The sequence below is a fragment of the Hippoglossus hippoglossus genome, chromosome 19, assembly GCF_009819705.1.
Source record: "Hippoglossus hippoglossus isolate fHipHip1 chromosome 19, fHipHip1.pri, whole genome shotgun sequence".
Classification (NCBI taxonomy): Eukaryota; Metazoa; Chordata; class Actinopteri; order Pleuronectiformes; family Pleuronectidae; genus Hippoglossus; species Hippoglossus hippoglossus.
Window position 1 is genome coordinate 11316610 of NC_047169.1, and position 19011 is coordinate 11335620.

At 41.5% G+C, this 19011-nt stretch overlaps 1 protein-coding gene across 1 annotated transcript; it reads left to right on the top strand.

The window, feature by feature from the left end:
* The first annotated feature begins 4427 nt into the window (after nucleotides 1–4427).
* si:ch211-183d21.1 lies at nucleotides 4428–18470 on the top strand. Its single transcript, XM_034570672.1, has 12 exons — nucleotides 4428–4793; nucleotides 6866–7714; nucleotides 7863–8043; nucleotides 9295–9434; nucleotides 9730–10295; nucleotides 10706–10979; nucleotides 11141–11336; nucleotides 12450–12634; nucleotides 12911–13006; nucleotides 13334–13498; nucleotides 15558–15651; nucleotides 16596–18470. The coding sequence occupies exons 2-12, from the start codon at nucleotides 6889–6891 to the stop codon at nucleotides 16657–16659; spliced, it is 2787 nt and encodes a 928-aa protein (XP_034426563.1). The 5' UTR covers nucleotides 4428–4793; nucleotides 6866–6888; the 3' UTR covers nucleotides 16660–18470.
* The last annotated feature ends 541 nt before the right edge of the window (nucleotides 18471–19011 follow it).

A 19011-nucleotide genomic window follows, 5' to 3' on the forward strand; every position in this document is an offset into this window, starting at 1 on the left:
CTGTGCCTTAGACATCCATTGTTGTTCAAAACTATAAAAAAAAACACACATAAGCACACTCCCGTCCAATTGTTTTTATATGGATTTAGAATTTTCACATAAATCTTTTTTTTTAAACTGTTGAAATATTGCAAAAAAAGCTTTTACGCTTGGGTGAGGTGGAAAAGTTACTGTATCGATAAAAGCAAAGTGCCTAAGAGTGCAATAGGATCAGGTTCAGTGGATGATTGATGACCGACATGAAGCATGTGACATAAACAATCTATTAAGATTTCAACATCATCACAACGTATGACTACGCAGTTCTGCTCCACACCAAATCTACAATTCACCCCTGTTTGAGTAACACTTGTTAAAACTACAGTGAGCAGTTGTTTCAAGAAATGACTCAGCCTTTGATTTCAATTGAAACATTTGTACTTGTGGCCAAGATTCTGGTCCAGATCTGGATTGGGGGGGGGGGGGGGGGGGGGGGGGGGGGTGACCCATTTATTTTTATTTTTATTTAATATTTGGAGAGATACAGTGTTTTTCAACAGAAAAATAACTGAAGGGTCTTGATGGGTATTCAGCTTCAATATGCAACTCCACCACTAGATGTCACTAAGTTCTACACACTCAACCTTTAAGGAACTGTTGTGCCTTGGAGGACGTATGTGCTTTACTGGGTGCGATTCTGGTTTCAAAGGTTTTTCTTGGAGAGACACCTTAAGAAAATGTGTTATTGTTCAAATTAATTACAAATAAAATTGAGTCTCAAGGTCTGAAGGAACAGCAGCGTTTCTGTATATGTATTAAATGCATGAGAAAGTCCCTCAGTTTAAAATCCTGCAGAACTTCATGCTGCAGTGAGTGGAAATAGATTTCCAGCTGTAGGTGGTCTGGAGTGTGGGGCAGGACAAACTGTCTCATTTGCCTGTGCCTGTGTTTGATCTGTCAAGAAGTTGGTCCCACACTTTACACCAGAGGGTGAAAACATCCTCTTCAGCCTGCGACTGCTGCAAACTGAGACTCATCGTGATGATGGAGTCAGAGATGATGCTGGCTGCTTTCACTTCCAACACAATGACTCAACGCTCACATCCAGTCACTGTCACACTCTTTGCCGAGATCAAACGAGCAACATGACAGCTCACTCGTCTGAGATAAAACGTACATTCAGTTTTGTTGTGCTGAGTTGGATGCTTTTTTTTTTTTGCAGCACGGGTCTGCAGGCATTGACTTTTGCTGATAAAGGATACACCAAAAAAAAAAGAGGTCCGTTGTCTTTAAATGTGGCAAGAAAATGCTGAGAAAATCTTAACTAGTTTGAGATATAAAACTTAAAAAATGCACTTTATTTGATTACGCTTGAATAGGCGTAATAACGCTACATCACTGCTGATTAATAGTTTGTCAGCTGAGGTCTAGTTCTCCTCAAGCTACCTCGAAATATTGAATTGAAGTCTAATTGACATATGATTCTGTTGGACAGACGAGCCCAGATTAAATCTTCAAGTTAATTAAAATCCTCCCTTATGTTACTCTGAGTAAAACATCCCTCCATGTTATCTGTTATAACATGGAGGGATGTTATAACAGAGCAGGTTAAAGTGATGAATGACATCTAAGTAGTGAGTCAGAGAAACAGAACCAGCCAAATGAATTAGATGTACCTTGTCAATGGTGTTGTTGACTGGAAAGGCAGAGCAGCGCTTGGACAGAAATTCAATTGGAACGTTCAGAGACCTGCTCGGGCTGCAGTGCCAGCTTCGTACCGCGGGGTGCAAACAGAACGTGTGAATCATTAACATTTCAGCTGACCTTTTTCCTGTGTCAAAACATATCCGCTCCCGTCAAAACATTCACCACACAAACACCAGAGTCTGACCAACAGAATATATCAGAGAGTTTTACCTCAGGGAACCTCACTTACTACAGGCCTTTTTATTTTTGCTTATTTTCCCCAGCTGACAATTTAATTTTGTCCACATGCCTTTAGTGCTATAGAGCGAACACTCTCTCATGCTTAGATGGCCATCTAGTGGTGTTAGGAGGAATGTATATACACTAACATTAGTGCTGAAGAAACTTACCACATTATAACTAGTGTATACCTCTGCCAAGAGAGTCCTCTTATGAAAGCACATTCTAATTTGTCAGATACAGAATTTAATTTGGATGTGCCAGATTTTTTTTTTAATCAAGATCCATGAATTATTTTCTGAGAAATCAATGAATGTGTTGAAAAACACCCTATCTCACAATGTTGAAGAAAGTGAAAACAGTTTTTTTCCTTGGGTCATGCCCAATACACAAAGTTTGGTGGAAATCGGTTGCAGTCCGTAGAGCGCATACCTCCGCCAAGGCCCAACAGTCCCCTTACATTCACTCAAACTGCCCCAAATTGTCCACATGTATAATATATGCAGTCATCTCAGTCCAGTAAATATGTCTGTTTTTTTTCCATGAAGATAAATGAATTATATAAATGATCCGTCCCCTCCGGATCCACACCTAAGTTTACTGGCTTCTTCCAACAGGTTTTGTGGTAATCCATCCAGTAGTATTTGTTTAATACTGTTGACTGCCAAGGAGGTTCATCAAAGCTTGTTTGTTTGTCTGTTAGTTGATCAAAAATGTGACACATTTCTAATTTGGGATACACCACAACTTCTGTCTTCACTTCCTTTTGTGAGTATATGTTGAAAGTTTATGTTGTGCATTTTTCTGAAAATAAAATACCTTCCCCCTCACAAGTCCTCTCAGTTCCTATAAACTGTCTGACTACAGAGTGGTTAGTCTCATGTGAAGGTCAGGATTGGGGCCTCAGTGTGAAAAACAATAAACACACATAAATCTTCATTCATACAAACATTCAGGTGCAGTATTTTCACATTATTTCATATTTATAACACAACACAACACATTACATTATTCCACAACAGAGAACATTTGTTTGATTATTGATTATAATTAACTGAATTGAAATAACAATCATCTTCAGGAAATAAACTTAAATAACCCGCACTTCAACTAACAATATACATAATATTAACATAACACCAACCTGAATCCACAACACAGGGCTGGGTGTGTGACAAAATCTCTCTCACTCTACCCAAACAAGTAAATTATTTAACATAAAGAATAACACAATTGAATAAGAAACGACTAGGAACTATGTAAAAGTTAATCAAAGATTCAATTTTTTGGGCTTGATTGTGTTAATCAGGGTAAAAAAAAGGGAATAAATGAATAAATTACTGTTCCTAAAACAATTAAATAAGTTTCAAATCTACGTGGTTTATAAAAAAACTGGGAAAATCTGAGTTTTTACAATTTCATCACACTGTAATCTCCCTCACCACAGACATCTCATGGCTGTATTTTTGATATTGGTTCCATGGAGAACAGAAGTGAAACTCTGGTCCCACTGACCCACTGAGTAAAACTGAACTGACGTTTTCTGTGGTCAATTTTACATTTAATTATTCAACTGGAAGGTCAATGGCTGCAGGAGTCGGCCTAGTGACATCATATCTGCACAGAAAAGGGTTTAAAGGAAGACGTTTCATTTTCTACGCTTTTTTGAAGAACACAATGAGCTTGAACATGGAGCAATTTTCAAAATACATGTATATTAAGTGATGTGGGGCTTTGTTTAAAGCTTTGGTTGAATCAGAAGTTGTACACGGGTGTTGGACATACAATTGGCATTTTTTCCAGAAATCATGTTTGAACGAATTTGACGTGACACACGATTTGTTCCAATACATTCCCCCCGCATGAGCGAACAGTCAAACAAAGTTGAACACTTCACGTTGGTCCGCTCGTCCGTGATGCCTCCTCAACTGGTGAACCCACAGATTCGTCATTAGGCAGTCGCATGGTACAAAGACGACAAACAGCTTCACCTTTGATCTTGAATTTGCCATCTATACGCTGTAGAACCCAAAATACTTCAATACGCTGCTTAGACGCTCTGATGTCATGAATGTCTGCTGAGGACGGCTTTGCTTGCTAGCGTTCTTCATTTTCATAGCAAACCAACCTAACATCGCTGACTTACTTTAGGTCAAGAGGACATGCGAGAGGGGAGGTGACACAAACTACTTCAGACGGTCTGATGTGTGTCTGGACTGTATAATTTTGAACTTGAACAGGTCATTGCAGGTCAAATATAAACTTTGACCCCCCCCCCCCCCCCCCCCCCAACGTCTGAAGGAATGTTTCAAATTCTGAACTAAAAGTGAAAACTGTGGCCCCAAGTTCAGAAAACCCTTCGATCCGCCCCTGAGGAGCTGTAACCTGCGTTGGGCGGGACTTTCATTGATGTGAACCCCCTCTCTCCTGTTTCACACAGTGGGGTCAGGGGCCCCCTTCAGGTCTTTACGAGGCCCCTGGGGATGAACTCAAAAGACACAGTGCTCTAACAACACAGCCCAGCAGCTTTGACATTATTCTAAAGACGTTCGGTACAAGCAATGTCGCCCGGTCCCTCCGTGTGTTGATACTCACAGCGGCTCATTCCTGGGGCTGTGCCGGTGTTTGTCGCTCAGCTGTGGCCGTGCGAAGGGAGAGCTGAGCCGGGGAGAAAACAGAGGAGCCTCCCTGACAGGCATCATCCCCCTCCGTCAGTCTGACCGCCCACAGGCCGGGGGATCCGGGGGGCGGGAGGAAGAAGCGCTGCTTTGTGAATGAGGGGAGCGGCGGAGGACTGGAAACTAACTTTAACAACATTGTCCCCGCGGACGGGTGGACATTTTTCTTTTTGACACCGAAGCGGTTCGACGGAGCAGCGGCAGCACACGGTAAGTGACGCCGCGCTGGAGGAGCCCGGAGCCGGGCTGAGAGGAGGCACATTGACAGGGTCTCTCTGTTTTATTCCTCGACGGGAAAGATGCACACACACACACACACAGGAGCCTCACCGTGACTGGAATAACTGTGCAGACACGGGAGACGATTTCAAGGCTGAATTTAACTCTGCGTGCTGTTAGCATCTTCACGCGGTTTTCTTAAACTGTTGCGTAAGACAACGCCCCCTGTTAAAGCCTCATCGTTGTGGCTAATGTTCAGTGTTTTATTCGGAGATGACACCGGGTTAAATCTCAACAGATGCTCCCGTTAACCCCTGACAAACTCCGCACTTCTGTCCATTTAACGCCGCGGAAGCCTTTCACTGTTTCTCCGTTTCTCGGATTCACTGTTTTCATTCAAAAGTTTCCCTTTTGTCTTTCGCAACATTTCGTGACTCATGCTGAAGACGTGCATTCCCAATGTCACCCCCCGAAGAAAAGAAAAAAAAGAAAACTCATAGAAGACTCATTCATCATGTTGTGATGTTTTTTTCCTCATTCCACCAGGGAGTGTGATCTGTGACCAGTAAACATTAGATCTAATCATGATGTTAACACAACATTAGATCAAGATTAACATCAGTCCATATCGTTAAGGCGATGAATGTCACAACAGTATTTCCTTTGAGTTTGAAGTCAGATTTTTGTTGTTTAAACTAGTCGGAAATGACAAATTTGTTGGGAGCAAAATAAAATACTGATAAATCAGCCGACAAATAACTATAAACCCCAAAGATGAATAACCTGTGGAAGCCTTCAATTGTCGTAACAACTCAAAACCTGTTTAATTTGTCCAGTCTGGGCTACTGTAAAAAACATGGTGGCCTCCGTAGAGAGGACCCGATCCTGATGTAAAGTATTTAATTATAAAGCGTGAAGAAAACCACAATTCATACAATTTAGATGAAACACACTAGTAAAAACATCATTAGGTTTATTTTACATTCAATTTCTGCCAATAGATCCCTTTCACGTAATTGTTACACAGTGAACCTTTAATCTGTAATGTATATATTTGTTTCTTTTTCTTTTCCTGTTTTTCATATTTAACAGAAAGTATTTACACAAATCCAAGACAATCCAGTTGGGTGAGGGTCTACGTGATGCATTATATACAGCACATCTACTGCAATTGTCTTAGAGAGTGACAGTATATTGAGGTGGTGTGGATACATCAAACATACATCACATCCCCAAAACTCAGATACATGCATTATTAATGTATGTGACTATATTCTATTGCATATACACAATCATGTACATCCAAGTAGTCACCCTCAAATCAAGAGTCTCCTGACAATGTCCCAGTGACCGCTCGGGCCTCTATCAAAACTGTTCAGTAAGCAGACTGCTTTCACTATATTTATCAAGTCATCTCCCTGAAGAAGTAGGCTGCTTTCCTGTTCCGCATTATCATCAACCCTAAATGCTGATAGTGTTATATCTGTGAAAGGCTGATATTATCAGCTCCAATTGCTCAACTGTAAAACATTTTACCAATCTGAGTGAGATTAATCGTGTGTTGTACCTCATCACAGTGCTTACACAATGCAGAGGCATATCGATGTTGGACTTTTGTTTTGTAGCTCTTGATGACAATTATATTGCGATAAGTTTTCGAGTTGTCGAATATTTGATATTATTAAACCCCATTTTAATACTCAGTTTATATCCGGTTCGGGGGAATGTATGATGTAAATGAGTTTTTCTTTTACCATTGGTTTATTTGCTGTTTTCTCAATGAATTGTTTTATCATTTGGTCTTTTAATTATTATAGAAATGTGAAAATTCATTAAAAATCATAATTTGCTACAGTGCAGGTTGACATTAGAATGAACAACTGTCTAAAACTTAATCATGTTAGAGTATGTTTTTTAAATCTTTTTAAGACTTTGGAAAACCAGCATATGTTATCACTTCAGAAGCTGGAACCAGAGAATTTGATCAACTCAGTAATTGATCAGTTGATCGTTGCATCTATAGGAATGTAACTGATGGAGATTTTGTATTTCCCTGTGTTCAGGCTTTTCAGAGGATCTGTAAACCATGGCAGTGAGTTTTGCCTGCGTGGCCTGTCTCTGCCTGGTGGTGGCGATAGTCAGGGGTGAACCCTGCCTCATCATCAGCGAGATCAACGCCGACAACCCAAGACTGGACACCACTGAGTTTGTGGAGCTGTATCACACCAGTGGACAACGGGCTTCGCTGGACGGCTACACCCTTGTCTTCTATAACGGGAATGGAAATATAGCCTACAAGGTGCTGGATCTCAAAGACCACAGCACAAACGACAGAGGTTTCTTCCTGGTGGGCTCAGTGGACATGCTGCCCAAACCCGCCATCCTCCTGCCTCCCAATACGGTCCAGAACGGCCCAGACGCCATCGTCCTCTACCACACAGCTGCTGGTCGCTACAATGAGAAGATGAACGTCACGGCTGTCGGGATGGTGGATGCCGTCGTGTACATGACTCGCCGGACTGGGGGTGCAGAGTTCCTCGCTGAGACGCTGACACCTGGAGAGCCAGCCTTCGTCGAGGACGAGACAACACTTGAGGGGGATGAGTCAATCGAGAGGTGCCTGATGTCCGAAGACAGGTGGGGCTTTCAGGTGTCCTCGCCATCCCCAGGTCAGCGAAACAACTGCACCCCGCCTGCTGCCCCACTAACCAGTCCTGTCATCACTGAGCTGAAGCTGGGAGGGGGGCAGGTGGACGGGTTTGTGGAGCTAACGGACGCCCCAGCCGCAGGTCCTCTGGTGCTGGTGGTGTTGGATGGGAAAACAGACAGGGTCAGTGTGAGTGTGGATGTGAATGTGGAGACCTCCAGGAACTGGCTGATCTCCATGACGATAGGGAAGAACTACATGAAAGGTCAGTGTGCTGTGAGTCCTCATGATCTCGTTCACTGTAGCTTTTCAGTGCACGAGGAAGCCCACCATTGACTCCTGGTCAATTTTTATTCATTGATTCTCTTTCGTTTCATCGTAAATTCTTTCTTCCTCTTATGATTTCTTCTCAGGAGATGAGTCTGGTGCAGTAGCTGTTTACAGCGGCAGGGCCTCAGACTTCCCTGTGGGCAGTCCACTGAGTCAGATTCAGCCGTTAGATGCGTTTGTATTCGCCGGACCCGGAAACAAGCCAAGTGCCAACCTCACCGAGACTCTCATCCCGGGCAGACAGCCGTACCAACTCAGCAACAGGCAAGAAACTATGATCTTATTCCACTCCTATAAAACTGCACGGATTAGACCGGAGTACATGAAAGAGGTAGAATGAATCAGCACTTGTGTGATGAAACTTGTTAGTAGAGGTGTTAGTAATGTTCAGCAGTTACAGTACAGAGGCGGTAGTTTCAATGTTGTGAAATCTATTAAGTAAAGGATCAGCTTGTGATCATTGTTCCCTTTTTGCTAATGCTCTTTTCCTGTGTTTAGCCAGTGTCATCACAGTGGAGAAGTAGATCTTACACTGTCCCCCTAACCCTAACCCTAACCCTAAAATACACAAGAAACACAATACACTATATGACATAACACACATTAACACTATACATTATTATACATAATATTAGAGATTTACAGCTACGCTTACAGCTCTGTGAGGCTGTGTAGATTCAGTGGTGCTTTGAGCAAAGTGCTATTTCATCGATCACCTGAATATAAGACAAACAAGATTTTTGACCTGTTGGTTGTGCTAGAGGACGTTTCGGAGGATTGCCATAGTTTTTACAGTTCATCCTTAAGGGGCATCAACAATCGTACCAAATTCCGTCACAACCAGTGTTGTAGATGTTGAGGTACTGTATATCACAGCATTAGTTAGGTTTGACCTGTTGGTGGCACTAGAGGAAAAGCCAGGGAATCTGAAGTAGTGACAATTCATCCTTAAGGCGCTGTAGATATATATTTTTTTTACCAAATTTACAGCAATCCATCCAACTGTTCTGAAGATATTTTACAAAAAAACTAAATTGTCCGACTGCTGCTGACACTAGAAGAAAAGTTTGGTGATCACTGAAGACAGGATGATTCATAAGAGAATGTTGGCTCAATTAACTTTATTCTGAAACAAACCATACCACTAGATTTACTGGAGTATTTAAACTTAGTTTCAGAATCCCAATGCAAAATATGAATTTATCATCCGACACTAATCAACTGTAATATTAGAACCATCAGGGCTGTGCAATATGACGAGATAACAATACATATCACGATCGTGGATAAATGTACAATTTTGATAAATTTTATGTAAATTTCACTGTGTTGTTTTCTTACTGGAAAAACCCAACGCGCCAAAAATGTTTCATCCTTCATGATGAAAAAATTGAGCCGCAAACTGGGATTTGCAACACAATGGAATAAACTAATTTTTTCTTTCTTATATCCCCTAAGATTCCTTAGGGTCTGTTTTGTGAGGGTTGTTTCTTAATGATTTCATTATTTTGTCAGTTTGAGAGAAGGAGGTTTCGACCTGAGTCGTTGTGGTGTGGCGTCCTGGCCCAGAGATCCCGGTGTCTTCTGGGAGGCTCCGCAAACTCCTGGGCTGCCCAACCAGTGCCCCTGGCCAAAGATCTGCCCTCACAGTATTGGTGAGTTTCTGAATGACGCTTGAATTCTCTTATTTTAAAAATTATATAAATTAAATTGTGGTTTGGGTGTAAAATGTGTAAGTAAGCTGCAGGGGAGCTGGTAGGCTTTTTTTGTTACCCTTTGACACAGTCAAGTTAGCTTTTTCCCTGTTTCCAGTCATATTGTCAAGCTAAGCTAACCAACTTGTGCGTCCTCATATTGCCATATCTTGTTAAGAAGGCAAATAAGTGAATCCCCCAATATGTCATTGATTCCTTTAACCGCATCTAACAAACGTCCTCTTTTATGCTGTAGGAATTCCAGGAGGTGCAGACCCACAGCCTCACCTCCCACCATGGGGGAACAGCGACTTCCTCATCAATGAGCTGAACACTGATACACCCGGTGCAGCTGAGGATGGCGAATACATCGAGCTTTGGCACCCGTCAGGTCGCCGAGTCTCGCTGCAGGGGATCTGGATATTGCTGTTCAGTGCACACAACAACAAACCCTACAGGGAGATCAGCCTGAGTGGACACTTCACTACTTCTAAGGGCTACTTTCTGCTGGGCAGTGACAGGTTGGTGCCGGCTCCATCGCTTCGCCTGCCTCCAAACACCATCCAGAACGGGCCAGACGCTGTGGCGCTCTACCGCAGCCCGTATGGCCCACCGTCGGCCACGCAGAGGGGGATTCCCACTAAAGGCCTACTGGATGCAGTGGTGTACAGGCAGAGAGGCTCCGATAAAGAGGCACAGGAGCTGAGCAACGCTCTGACCCCGGGACAGCTGCCTCTGTTGGAGGATCCAGAAGTTCTGCATGGGGATGAGTCTCTCAGCCGCTGTCGAGGCCTTTACCCCCATGACCTATCTGCTTTTTCAGTGAGTACAAAGACAAGAGATTTCAAAGACAGTGCTGAAATTTAACAGCAAGTCAGTTCCTGACAAACTCTGCTTTTACAGATTGGCAGAAGCACACCATTGTGGAAAACAAATACCTTTCATATATAAATCCTCTAAATCCTCAAACACCCACTAACATGTTCAAAAAAGTGCAACTTCACTACTGACAATGGGCAAGGAGTCGATAGCTTTTTAAGCACATTTTTAGTCTATTTAAAAAACCTGCGTAAACCCATTAATTTTGTTTAAAAGGTATAATGAAAACGCAACAGTTTTTAAAGGGATAGTTTGCCACGTTTTGCAGCTAAACCAGAGGTTTTGTCTTCTTTTTAATTCTGTCTGATAACAAGTATTTAGAGTTGTTAAAAGACATGCATCTGTCATCCTAGGTGGCTCCACCTACCCCTCTGAGGGAGAACAGCTGCCCCCGCCCGCCTCCAGCCCCTGAAGGTGTGGTCATCAGTGAGGTGGCCAGTGGCCACTGGACCAATCACAGCCAGCAGAGAGCCTTTGTGGAGCTGCATGGGCCCCCCATGACAGACCTGCGAGGCCTGGTGCTCTCTGTGTTTGACCAGGAGCGCAGCGGGACCGTCATCGCCCTTCCTCTGACTGGATCTATTGATCAGGATGGATTCTACATTGTTGGAAATGTCACTGGAGCAGGTGAGGGTAGTGGGAGACATTGTCGTTGAATGATAGATGATAGATGATAGATAAAAATAATCTTTTCTATCTCCTTCTTCACAACCATGTCTGTGTTTTTCGGATCCTCTCGTCTCTACCACCTCTCACCATGCTCCTTCACTCCTCTCTCCCCTGCATAGATCAGACTTTCCCGCAGGGCTCTACGGTGCCGGTACGAGGAGCGGTCGTCCTGTGCTATGACCTGTTCAGTGTCTGCAGAGCTGGCACGGCTCTGACCAACTCCAGTCTCAGAGACATGATCGTGTTCAGTGAAAACCAGCAGCTGCTCTCCTCTCTGTCCACCACCAGAGGGAGACAAGTCATACCAGCACTCAGGTAAACACAGTAAAATTAACAGAAATAGTTTTACATGATTGAACTTTTAACCCCTGATAATTCTTTAAACCAATCGAAAGATGCTGACCGTTTAAAGGCCTTTATCTATTAATCTTAAGTGGGTCCAGGCCACAGATAGAGCCTGATCAAGATACCTGCATGGGCCCTGATGTGCTTTATGATCACAACTGGTTCACTTTAAAAAAAGAGAAGATTACCATGGTAACCTCCACTGCTAAGGTGAACTAGGGCGGGTTAGGGCGGTGTGAGAGTTTGATAAAAAAGACAAATTAAAACTGTCCCCCATTCTATAATCATTCAATGTAGTAGGGATTCTGACAGGGTTGTGATATTAAAGTTTGCTTCAGTCACAGTTAAGTGAGGCCACTAAGGAAAAAAGAGACCCGGCTTAATCCACTGTCTATCTGTGATTACTTCTTACATTAGAGATCTAAGTCGATTATTGGCCCCCTGCTATGTTATTAGGGCCTTAAACAATACAGCAGAAACCAGTTATTAGGTTAAACGACCTTAGTTTTACCACCGTGTACTATACAAGCTTAAGAGAAAAGGCACATGTGTTACTAATAACAGCGATGTTGGTTCATTGCTTTTACAGTGACCCCAATGGCAATGAGCCAATACCAGGAGCCTTAAGCAGCTAAATAAAATACAGCCGTATATATATATATATATATATATATATATATATATATATATATATATATATATTTGATTCGGCTCAACAAAAATATTATTTTTTAATCTCGAAGAGTCTGTTTGTTCTTTGTTTCATTTCAGAAACCGCTCAGACACTGAATTATATCAATTTGAATCACAGCTGGAACAATTGAGGCATTCTAGACGACAGATAATATTTGTGTCTGATCGACATTCTTCAAGCATTAGTTTTTTTCATTAAGTTACACTCTTTGTATTTGATTTAACTTTATCAAGCAGCAGTTTAGATCTAACTATATATATATATATATATATATATATATATATATAGTTAGATTATAAACATGCTTTCATTCTAGTTATCCTTACTTTTTCTTCATCGTCATCATTATGATGTGTTTTAATACATTGTACTGTTTCATGTGTGTGCAGGTCAGTGGAGGATGGTGCCGTCTCGCTCAGCCGCTGTTCGTGCTGTGAGGTGAGAAGCCCCTCCTCCTGGACAAGCTCCTCCCCAACGCCCCACAGCACCAACCTCTGCCCGAGCCCCGCCTTCTCCAGTCATATTGACCTTTGCCTTGGACCCCTGTCCAGTGACTGGCAGGAGCAATCAGGAGGTGAGGTGTCAGACATTTAACAAAACTAAAATAATCATTAAATGTGAAACAGAATGGCGTCTAAGGAGAACGATATAAGGAGGGAGCTGAATGTTTTGCAGATTGTGTGGTTGCAGCGTCTCTGGTTCGATCCCAGCTCATAAACATTCTTAAACAAATCTTTTTTGTCATTTGTTTGTCAAAAATCTGAAATTCTGTCAGTATTTATTTTCTCTACCGGTTATAATATGATAAATATGCATTTGTGCAAGTTGACAGCTGCCCTGTTTTCCACAGACTGCAGTAGTCTGATTCAGGGGAAGAGGGTCGCTGATGTGGCCAACTACCTGGAGAAGAGGTGTCACTGTGGCATTTCTGCCTTGTATCTCCAAGGTGAGGCACTTTCACTCACTTTGAACTGGACACCATCACACTTTGCAGTTTTAAATGTAACCATTGACCGCCTTTTCCCTGAGACCTTTGTTCGGTCTTCAAGAAATTGCTGTGAAAAGGTTTCATGATGTGACATGGTGGTTTAGAGGTTTCATTTCAGCATAGATTTGAAAATGAGAGCAACTTCAGCAGATTCCCACTCACAAGCGGTCGATGGTGGCTTCGTTCAATTCGCACAATTGAACGAATCAGAGTACATCTTGAAACAGATGGTGAACAGAGTTGTGTGTAGATAATGAAACACTTGTCTGTCTGTTCGTGTTCAAGGGGCCAACTTCTCCTGTGTGTCTGGTTGGCTGCGAGTGTGGGGGAACATCCAGGCTCTGTCGGACCATCAGAAGGCCCTCATCACCCAGACGTCGCACATGAATCCCTCTTCTGTTCAGGGAGACGTCTGTTCTTCTCCAACCACGGGCCGTTTCACAAGCACAGGTTAGCACCTTCTCGACACATCACGAGCTAACCGGCACAACAAAACACCTGCTATCACAACTCTCAGTACTTTAAAGAGAACAGATTCTCAGCATTCAAATCAACTAAGAGTCTGTACGCTGTTCTGATAATCCACCTCAGAAATGTCTCTGGGCTTTGTTAACGCATTGAATTCCCTTGGTGTTGAGTCCTCATCTATTGTAACATAGTTTTCATATGTAATGTCTGTTTCTAAACATGTCCTTGTAAAAGATTTAATAATGGATTGCATTGTGGTCAAATCTGCCAGATAAGCTGTGGAGGAACAGTGGTTCATTATTATCATTATAGCTGCTGTAAGTGAGAACGCAAATGTTGGAATGTTGGAATGCCTGAAAAGCATCACAGCAAGCGAGTGGGTGTGTCGATGACATTTCTGACACATGACAGATGATGAACAAATTACACAAATATCTCATAAATGTACATAAATGATACGGACAATCAATCTCCGGCTGCATTCTTCACATGTGTAAGGCAAACTGGAAAATGTCCAGACTCAATTCTCAGTACATTTCCCAGAGTTCATGTCTGAAAACGGCTTGTGATTATTATGAGCTCATTCAAAGTCGGTGTCGCTGCAGTGTCATGGCAATCAGGGAACAACCTCTTCCTAAGATGGACCTTTTAATATACGACATAAAGTGTTAATAAAGAGAAACTCTGTCTCAACTTCCTCATGTTGAACAAAAATGAAACCAAAATATCCAGAATGATGGTGCCGCCATTTTGCGCTTTTGACTTGATTTGCAGCATCATTTGTCCGTGCAGTAGTGATCGTGGTGTGGAGCTGCAGAATCGAGGTCCTGTCAATACATGATACAAAGAAAGCTTCCGTCACTTTAGGTAGTTCTTACCACACTGATGTTTGTGTAAATTTTCTAATAATACAAAATACAAAAACATCGTATCCAAGGTTTTCCCGATTCATTTCTGAATAGTGGGAGGAAGTCGAGACGCATTGTCCATCTCTATATACAATCTATGATTTACAGAAAAATGTTATGGAAAAATGAAAACTTAAACATACATCAGAGTGACACTAAACTAATATGACAGGAACCATCTTTGGTCCATGTCCCATCCACTAACATGGAGGCTCATGACCTACACTGCAGCCAGCACCCAAGGGGGGTATTGTCATGTCATTCATTTTTAGGTAAAGCCAATGATTCACATAGAAGAATCGAGAAATACATAAGGATATATAATTATTACATGTAAGAAGTCTTAAAAGAACAAGAAATGAAGGTATGTGAAATCATTAACAATTAAATGACCACATCAATTTCTTCATATGGAAGTTTCAAAGATGTGCATCTAGGAAACAAGATGTGGTCATTTTCAGCGTTTTTCATATTGTAATCGTACAATCTCTCAATGACATCATCATGGCTGCAACAGAAGAACTGCAACAATAGGCTCCATTCTTATATTTCATCAATAGCTTTTTTGCTGTGGACAACCATGCTGTGCAGCAGCGGCGGCAGCATCATCAGTAGTGACGTGAATAAACAGGTGAACTGCTCTTTGACAGCGGTGAGGCTTCAGTTTTGCAGCAGGTCTTTAATTGCCGTGAAAAGTTTTAGAAAGAAAACAGCTAGTGGCATCACCACAGGGGAAAGAAATCGCCCGTTCCAAACCAGCGGGCTAAGTACAGGCACTGCACCACTTTAAAAGAAAGAAAAATAGATTATTGGGTGCTTTGTTAGGTCTTGACAGGCGTTTTAGTTCAAACACACCAGGCACTTTTAGAGCCTTTTGTGTTGAAATGTGTCACAAACACTGTTCTTACATGTTATTTTCCATGTTGCACAGAGTTGGCTGCATGGATTTACAATCTGTAACTGATATGTGTTATGTGTTCTGCATCTTGTCACGGCCTATTTTTGCAAATAGACAATCAAATGGACTTGTGGAATCCAAAAGCAAACAAAATCTGTTCATCTGTGAGTTGTGGTGTTTTAAAGTTATCATCATGTTCCCGAAAGTGTAACTGAGCTTTCATTTGTCTCCTTAGCGTCGACCCTGGGTTTACAGATCGGACTGATAATAGCAGTGCTGGTGCTGCTGGGACTCGGAGCTGCTCTGTTCACATATTTCTACAGGAGGAGGTGAGCACTGTTAGTTGCATCATTCTCCTTATCGCTCTCCCTCTCTGCTGGGCTGGATGTGCACACTGATGACAGACAGACCTCTTTATACAATGACCATGACAACAACATTTAATTTCCATTTTTTTCACTAGAAATCTTCACAAAGCAAGATGAGTAACACTTGTCTAATGTTTTGAATTTCAACCTACACAATGTTGTAGCGTATTTAGAATCAAATAAGTGCTTCTCTCCCTGAGGATGTGTTTCTTTTGTTTTTATCCATAGAGCCTATTGCCTTCATTTCTCCATAATCCACAATGATAAATTCTCCCTTCTTGGTTTTCTTAGAAAAGCCTTTGGCTGTGAAAGGAAATGTCTGTTCATGGTATTTTTCTCTGTGGTCGCACAAGTCTAATGGCTTTCAGAGGTGTTTGAAGTTTCGGGAAGTAATACGGTCTACAACCATGATAGATGTAGATGTGGGTACCCTGTATGAATGAAGTGTAAAATCTTACTGGAATCGCACAGTAGAGTGTTTATTCCCCCAAGGCCCAACAGCCCCCTGATGAAACCACATCCCTGTTATTTTCAGCAGGATCGATAAATTATTCTCAATTATTACTTCTTTCTTTTAATTAATAATTCTCAAAACATTCCTCGATCCCCCTTCTGATGTGGATCTGCACTAAAATGTCATAGGTTCTCCCCCTTTCTCCATCCTTCCTTCCAGTTTCAAGTAAACACTAAGAGATCACAACTGTGTCCAGATATTTTTAAAACTCATTGATAAGAAAGGCCGAGGGCAGAGTGAGGGCGGTCTAAAGGTAAAGAATACAACTTAATCAACAAAATAGCCCAAGAAAACTTTGAATGTGAGTGACTGGAAACTGAGGCTTCAATCCGATGTGTTGATTGTGTATACGTGCGTGTGTGTTTGTAAATGTTCTTGTCACTTTTCTCAGGCGTCCTCTGGACTACTACACCATGGAGCTGAGTGAACACGCAGAGGGACTGTCAGATCTATAATCCAGGCTTCGAATCATTGTGCGTCTGCGTCTGGGAGTGCTTGTGTGTGGAAGGACCTCAGCAGAGAGAGAGAGACGGGGGTAATAATCAGACCTGTGCGTAACTGATTGTGTGGTTGTTTGGAAACAATATTGCACCACAAGTGTCCTTCTCCGGGTCTCTGGGAGATCACTGATCAACAGTGTGGCTGCACCCACTGTGTGACATGTGATACTTTATAGCACCGGTGACACACTGACATAAAAATCCGGCAGCCTCCGTGTTGAATTTGAAAACATCATATTTAGTTGCCTGTGAACATTGCTGGTTACTACTTTTAAAGGAAAATGAAGATATAAGGGAGGGATGTTAAAATACTTGAGTCCTAAATGGTCATTTTTATTGACTTGTTTGTTACTGTGGTAGAAAAGCGTGTAAATTAAAAAATGTATGCTCTTGATTTATGCAGGAAGCTCGTTACAACTTAATGAACTTCACTCTCAACTGGTACTACAGTGTCTTAACAGGTTTTATAAAAAAGAAAAAAAGATAATCTTTGTTTAAGCTCACGTTTATTCTTCAAAATGAGTCGACTACCTGCTTTACTTTGCTGCTGCATGCTCTACTTGTCCAGTTCAGACTCGAGTCTCACTGACTGTCTTTTAAATGTGATTATGTGTAGCTAACTCGTTGATGAGCGTCCGTAACCACTTATGTATGCTTACTTAAAGCAAACTGTTTACATTTGTAAGAGTGAAAATTAGGGTAAAAAAAAGGATGTGAGAAGTGTTTTTTTGGAATGAAGAGTATTTGTTGTCCGAGTTATGAAACTGCTTTGTGTCGAGGGGCAAGAAAAAAGCCGAGCTATTTTATGTTACACTTGTGTTGAAGTGGCTCAGAAACCTCTGCTGTGCCTTTTTGAAGTGCATGTGATTTGTTCAGCGGGTTCCTCGTTTCTTAGAGGCAGCGTGCAGCCATAATTATGTTAGTGTTCTCAGGAGGCAGCGACTTATCCCCAATCTGAAAAATATCAAAATATGAAAAGATTTCAAAACTTTGTTTGATTCCCTAAAGATGAAGGTTTAAATAATATTGAAATTGCCAAGACATCAAGTGCCATGAAATAAACATAAATGCTTGGAGATGCTCCGTTTCTGACGATGTCCGCGTGCTGCTTGCCTTGTTACTCGTCTGCACCGATGCACAGACTGTCTGTTTTGTTTGTTTGTTTTAAATACCCTGGTGAAGGGGATTTTCCTCCTCAGTTCCATGTCTATCATTTCCATTTTTGTCAATACTGGCTTTAACACCTCTGTCAAGCTGAGTTAACCCGATGAAATCACACACAGCACTATTAGCTCTTCATATACATCCAGATGTTTTATAAAAATGTAAAATCTGCATAATCATGTAAACTAAGTGAGCAAATATGACGTTTTACACTTGTGTGTAGTGTAATCTTCTGGAAATGTCTTCAATTGTGTTCTGATATGTTTTTGATTTTGCATAAAACAGTTGACGTAATAAACCTAAGGCAGACTGGCCATTTGCTTGTAGTTAAGGCCTAAAGTTTTATTGACAACCAGGAAAAACGACAAGCAAGAGGAGTGAGAAATGTCTGCACAGGAGATGCAGATAGCCGAGTAAATGAGTGATTATATTTTAATACATTAATGGAAACATGAGATGAATATTGTCATTGATATTGTACTGTCTATGATCCCGCTCGTCAATCTGCACAGCCCCAGTCAGGATTTGTATTTTATAGCATTTGAGCATAATTGATTTTTGTATGAGCTAAAACACACAATAAACAATGTTTTAAAAAATGACTTAATAGTATCATTATTCTGATTCTTCTTCTTTTAACTTTCCTCAAATACTGTGATTTTATCATTAATGTGAATTATTTTGGCCACGGTGATAATTTAGAGATAATCTGATATTATGATATAAACCGAAAATTGCAACAGCAAAAAATACATCAGATATTAAATCAACTATTACTTTTAAATTAGTTAGTGGAGTTTCTTGCTTCTTGATGCTTTTGCGCTCCGACAATGTTGATCTACAGCAGTTTAAATATGTAGCTTTCCTCTACAGGATTTACCTTCCGGTTTATTTCCTCTGTTTTCCTTCCTGTGTCGTGCAGAACATTTGCAGTTAAGATTCATGGTTGTCGCTGCTCTGAGGCCGGATGTTCCTGCCGCCTGTTGTGGTTTTTGAGAAAAGAGCAGGTCCCGTCTCTGAGCCTGACTGTGATCCCCGGAAATCTATGATATTTCATATGCAGTATTGATCTGTCAATTTGCACCAGGAACACTCTGTTTGTTTATCACCTCTGCAGTCATATTCTCAGATGCCATCTGAAAC

What these genes read in the sequence shown, in the direction of transcription:
- si:ch211-183d21.1 (XM_034570672.1), top strand. Translation starts at nt 6,889, where the DNA reads ATGGCAGTGAGTTTTGCCTGCGTGGCCTGTCTCTGCCTGGTGGTGGCG. An exon ending in AGGGAAGAACTACATGAAAG is followed by an intron (nt 7,715 to 7,862) that starts GTCAGTGTGCTG and finishes ATTTCTTCTCAG; the next exon opens with GAGATGAGTCTGGTGCAGTA. An exon ending in CAAGTCATACCAGCACTCAG is followed by an intron (nt 11,337 to 12,449) that starts GTAAACACAGTA and finishes ATGTGTGTGCAG; the next exon opens with GTCAGTGGAGGATGGTGCCG.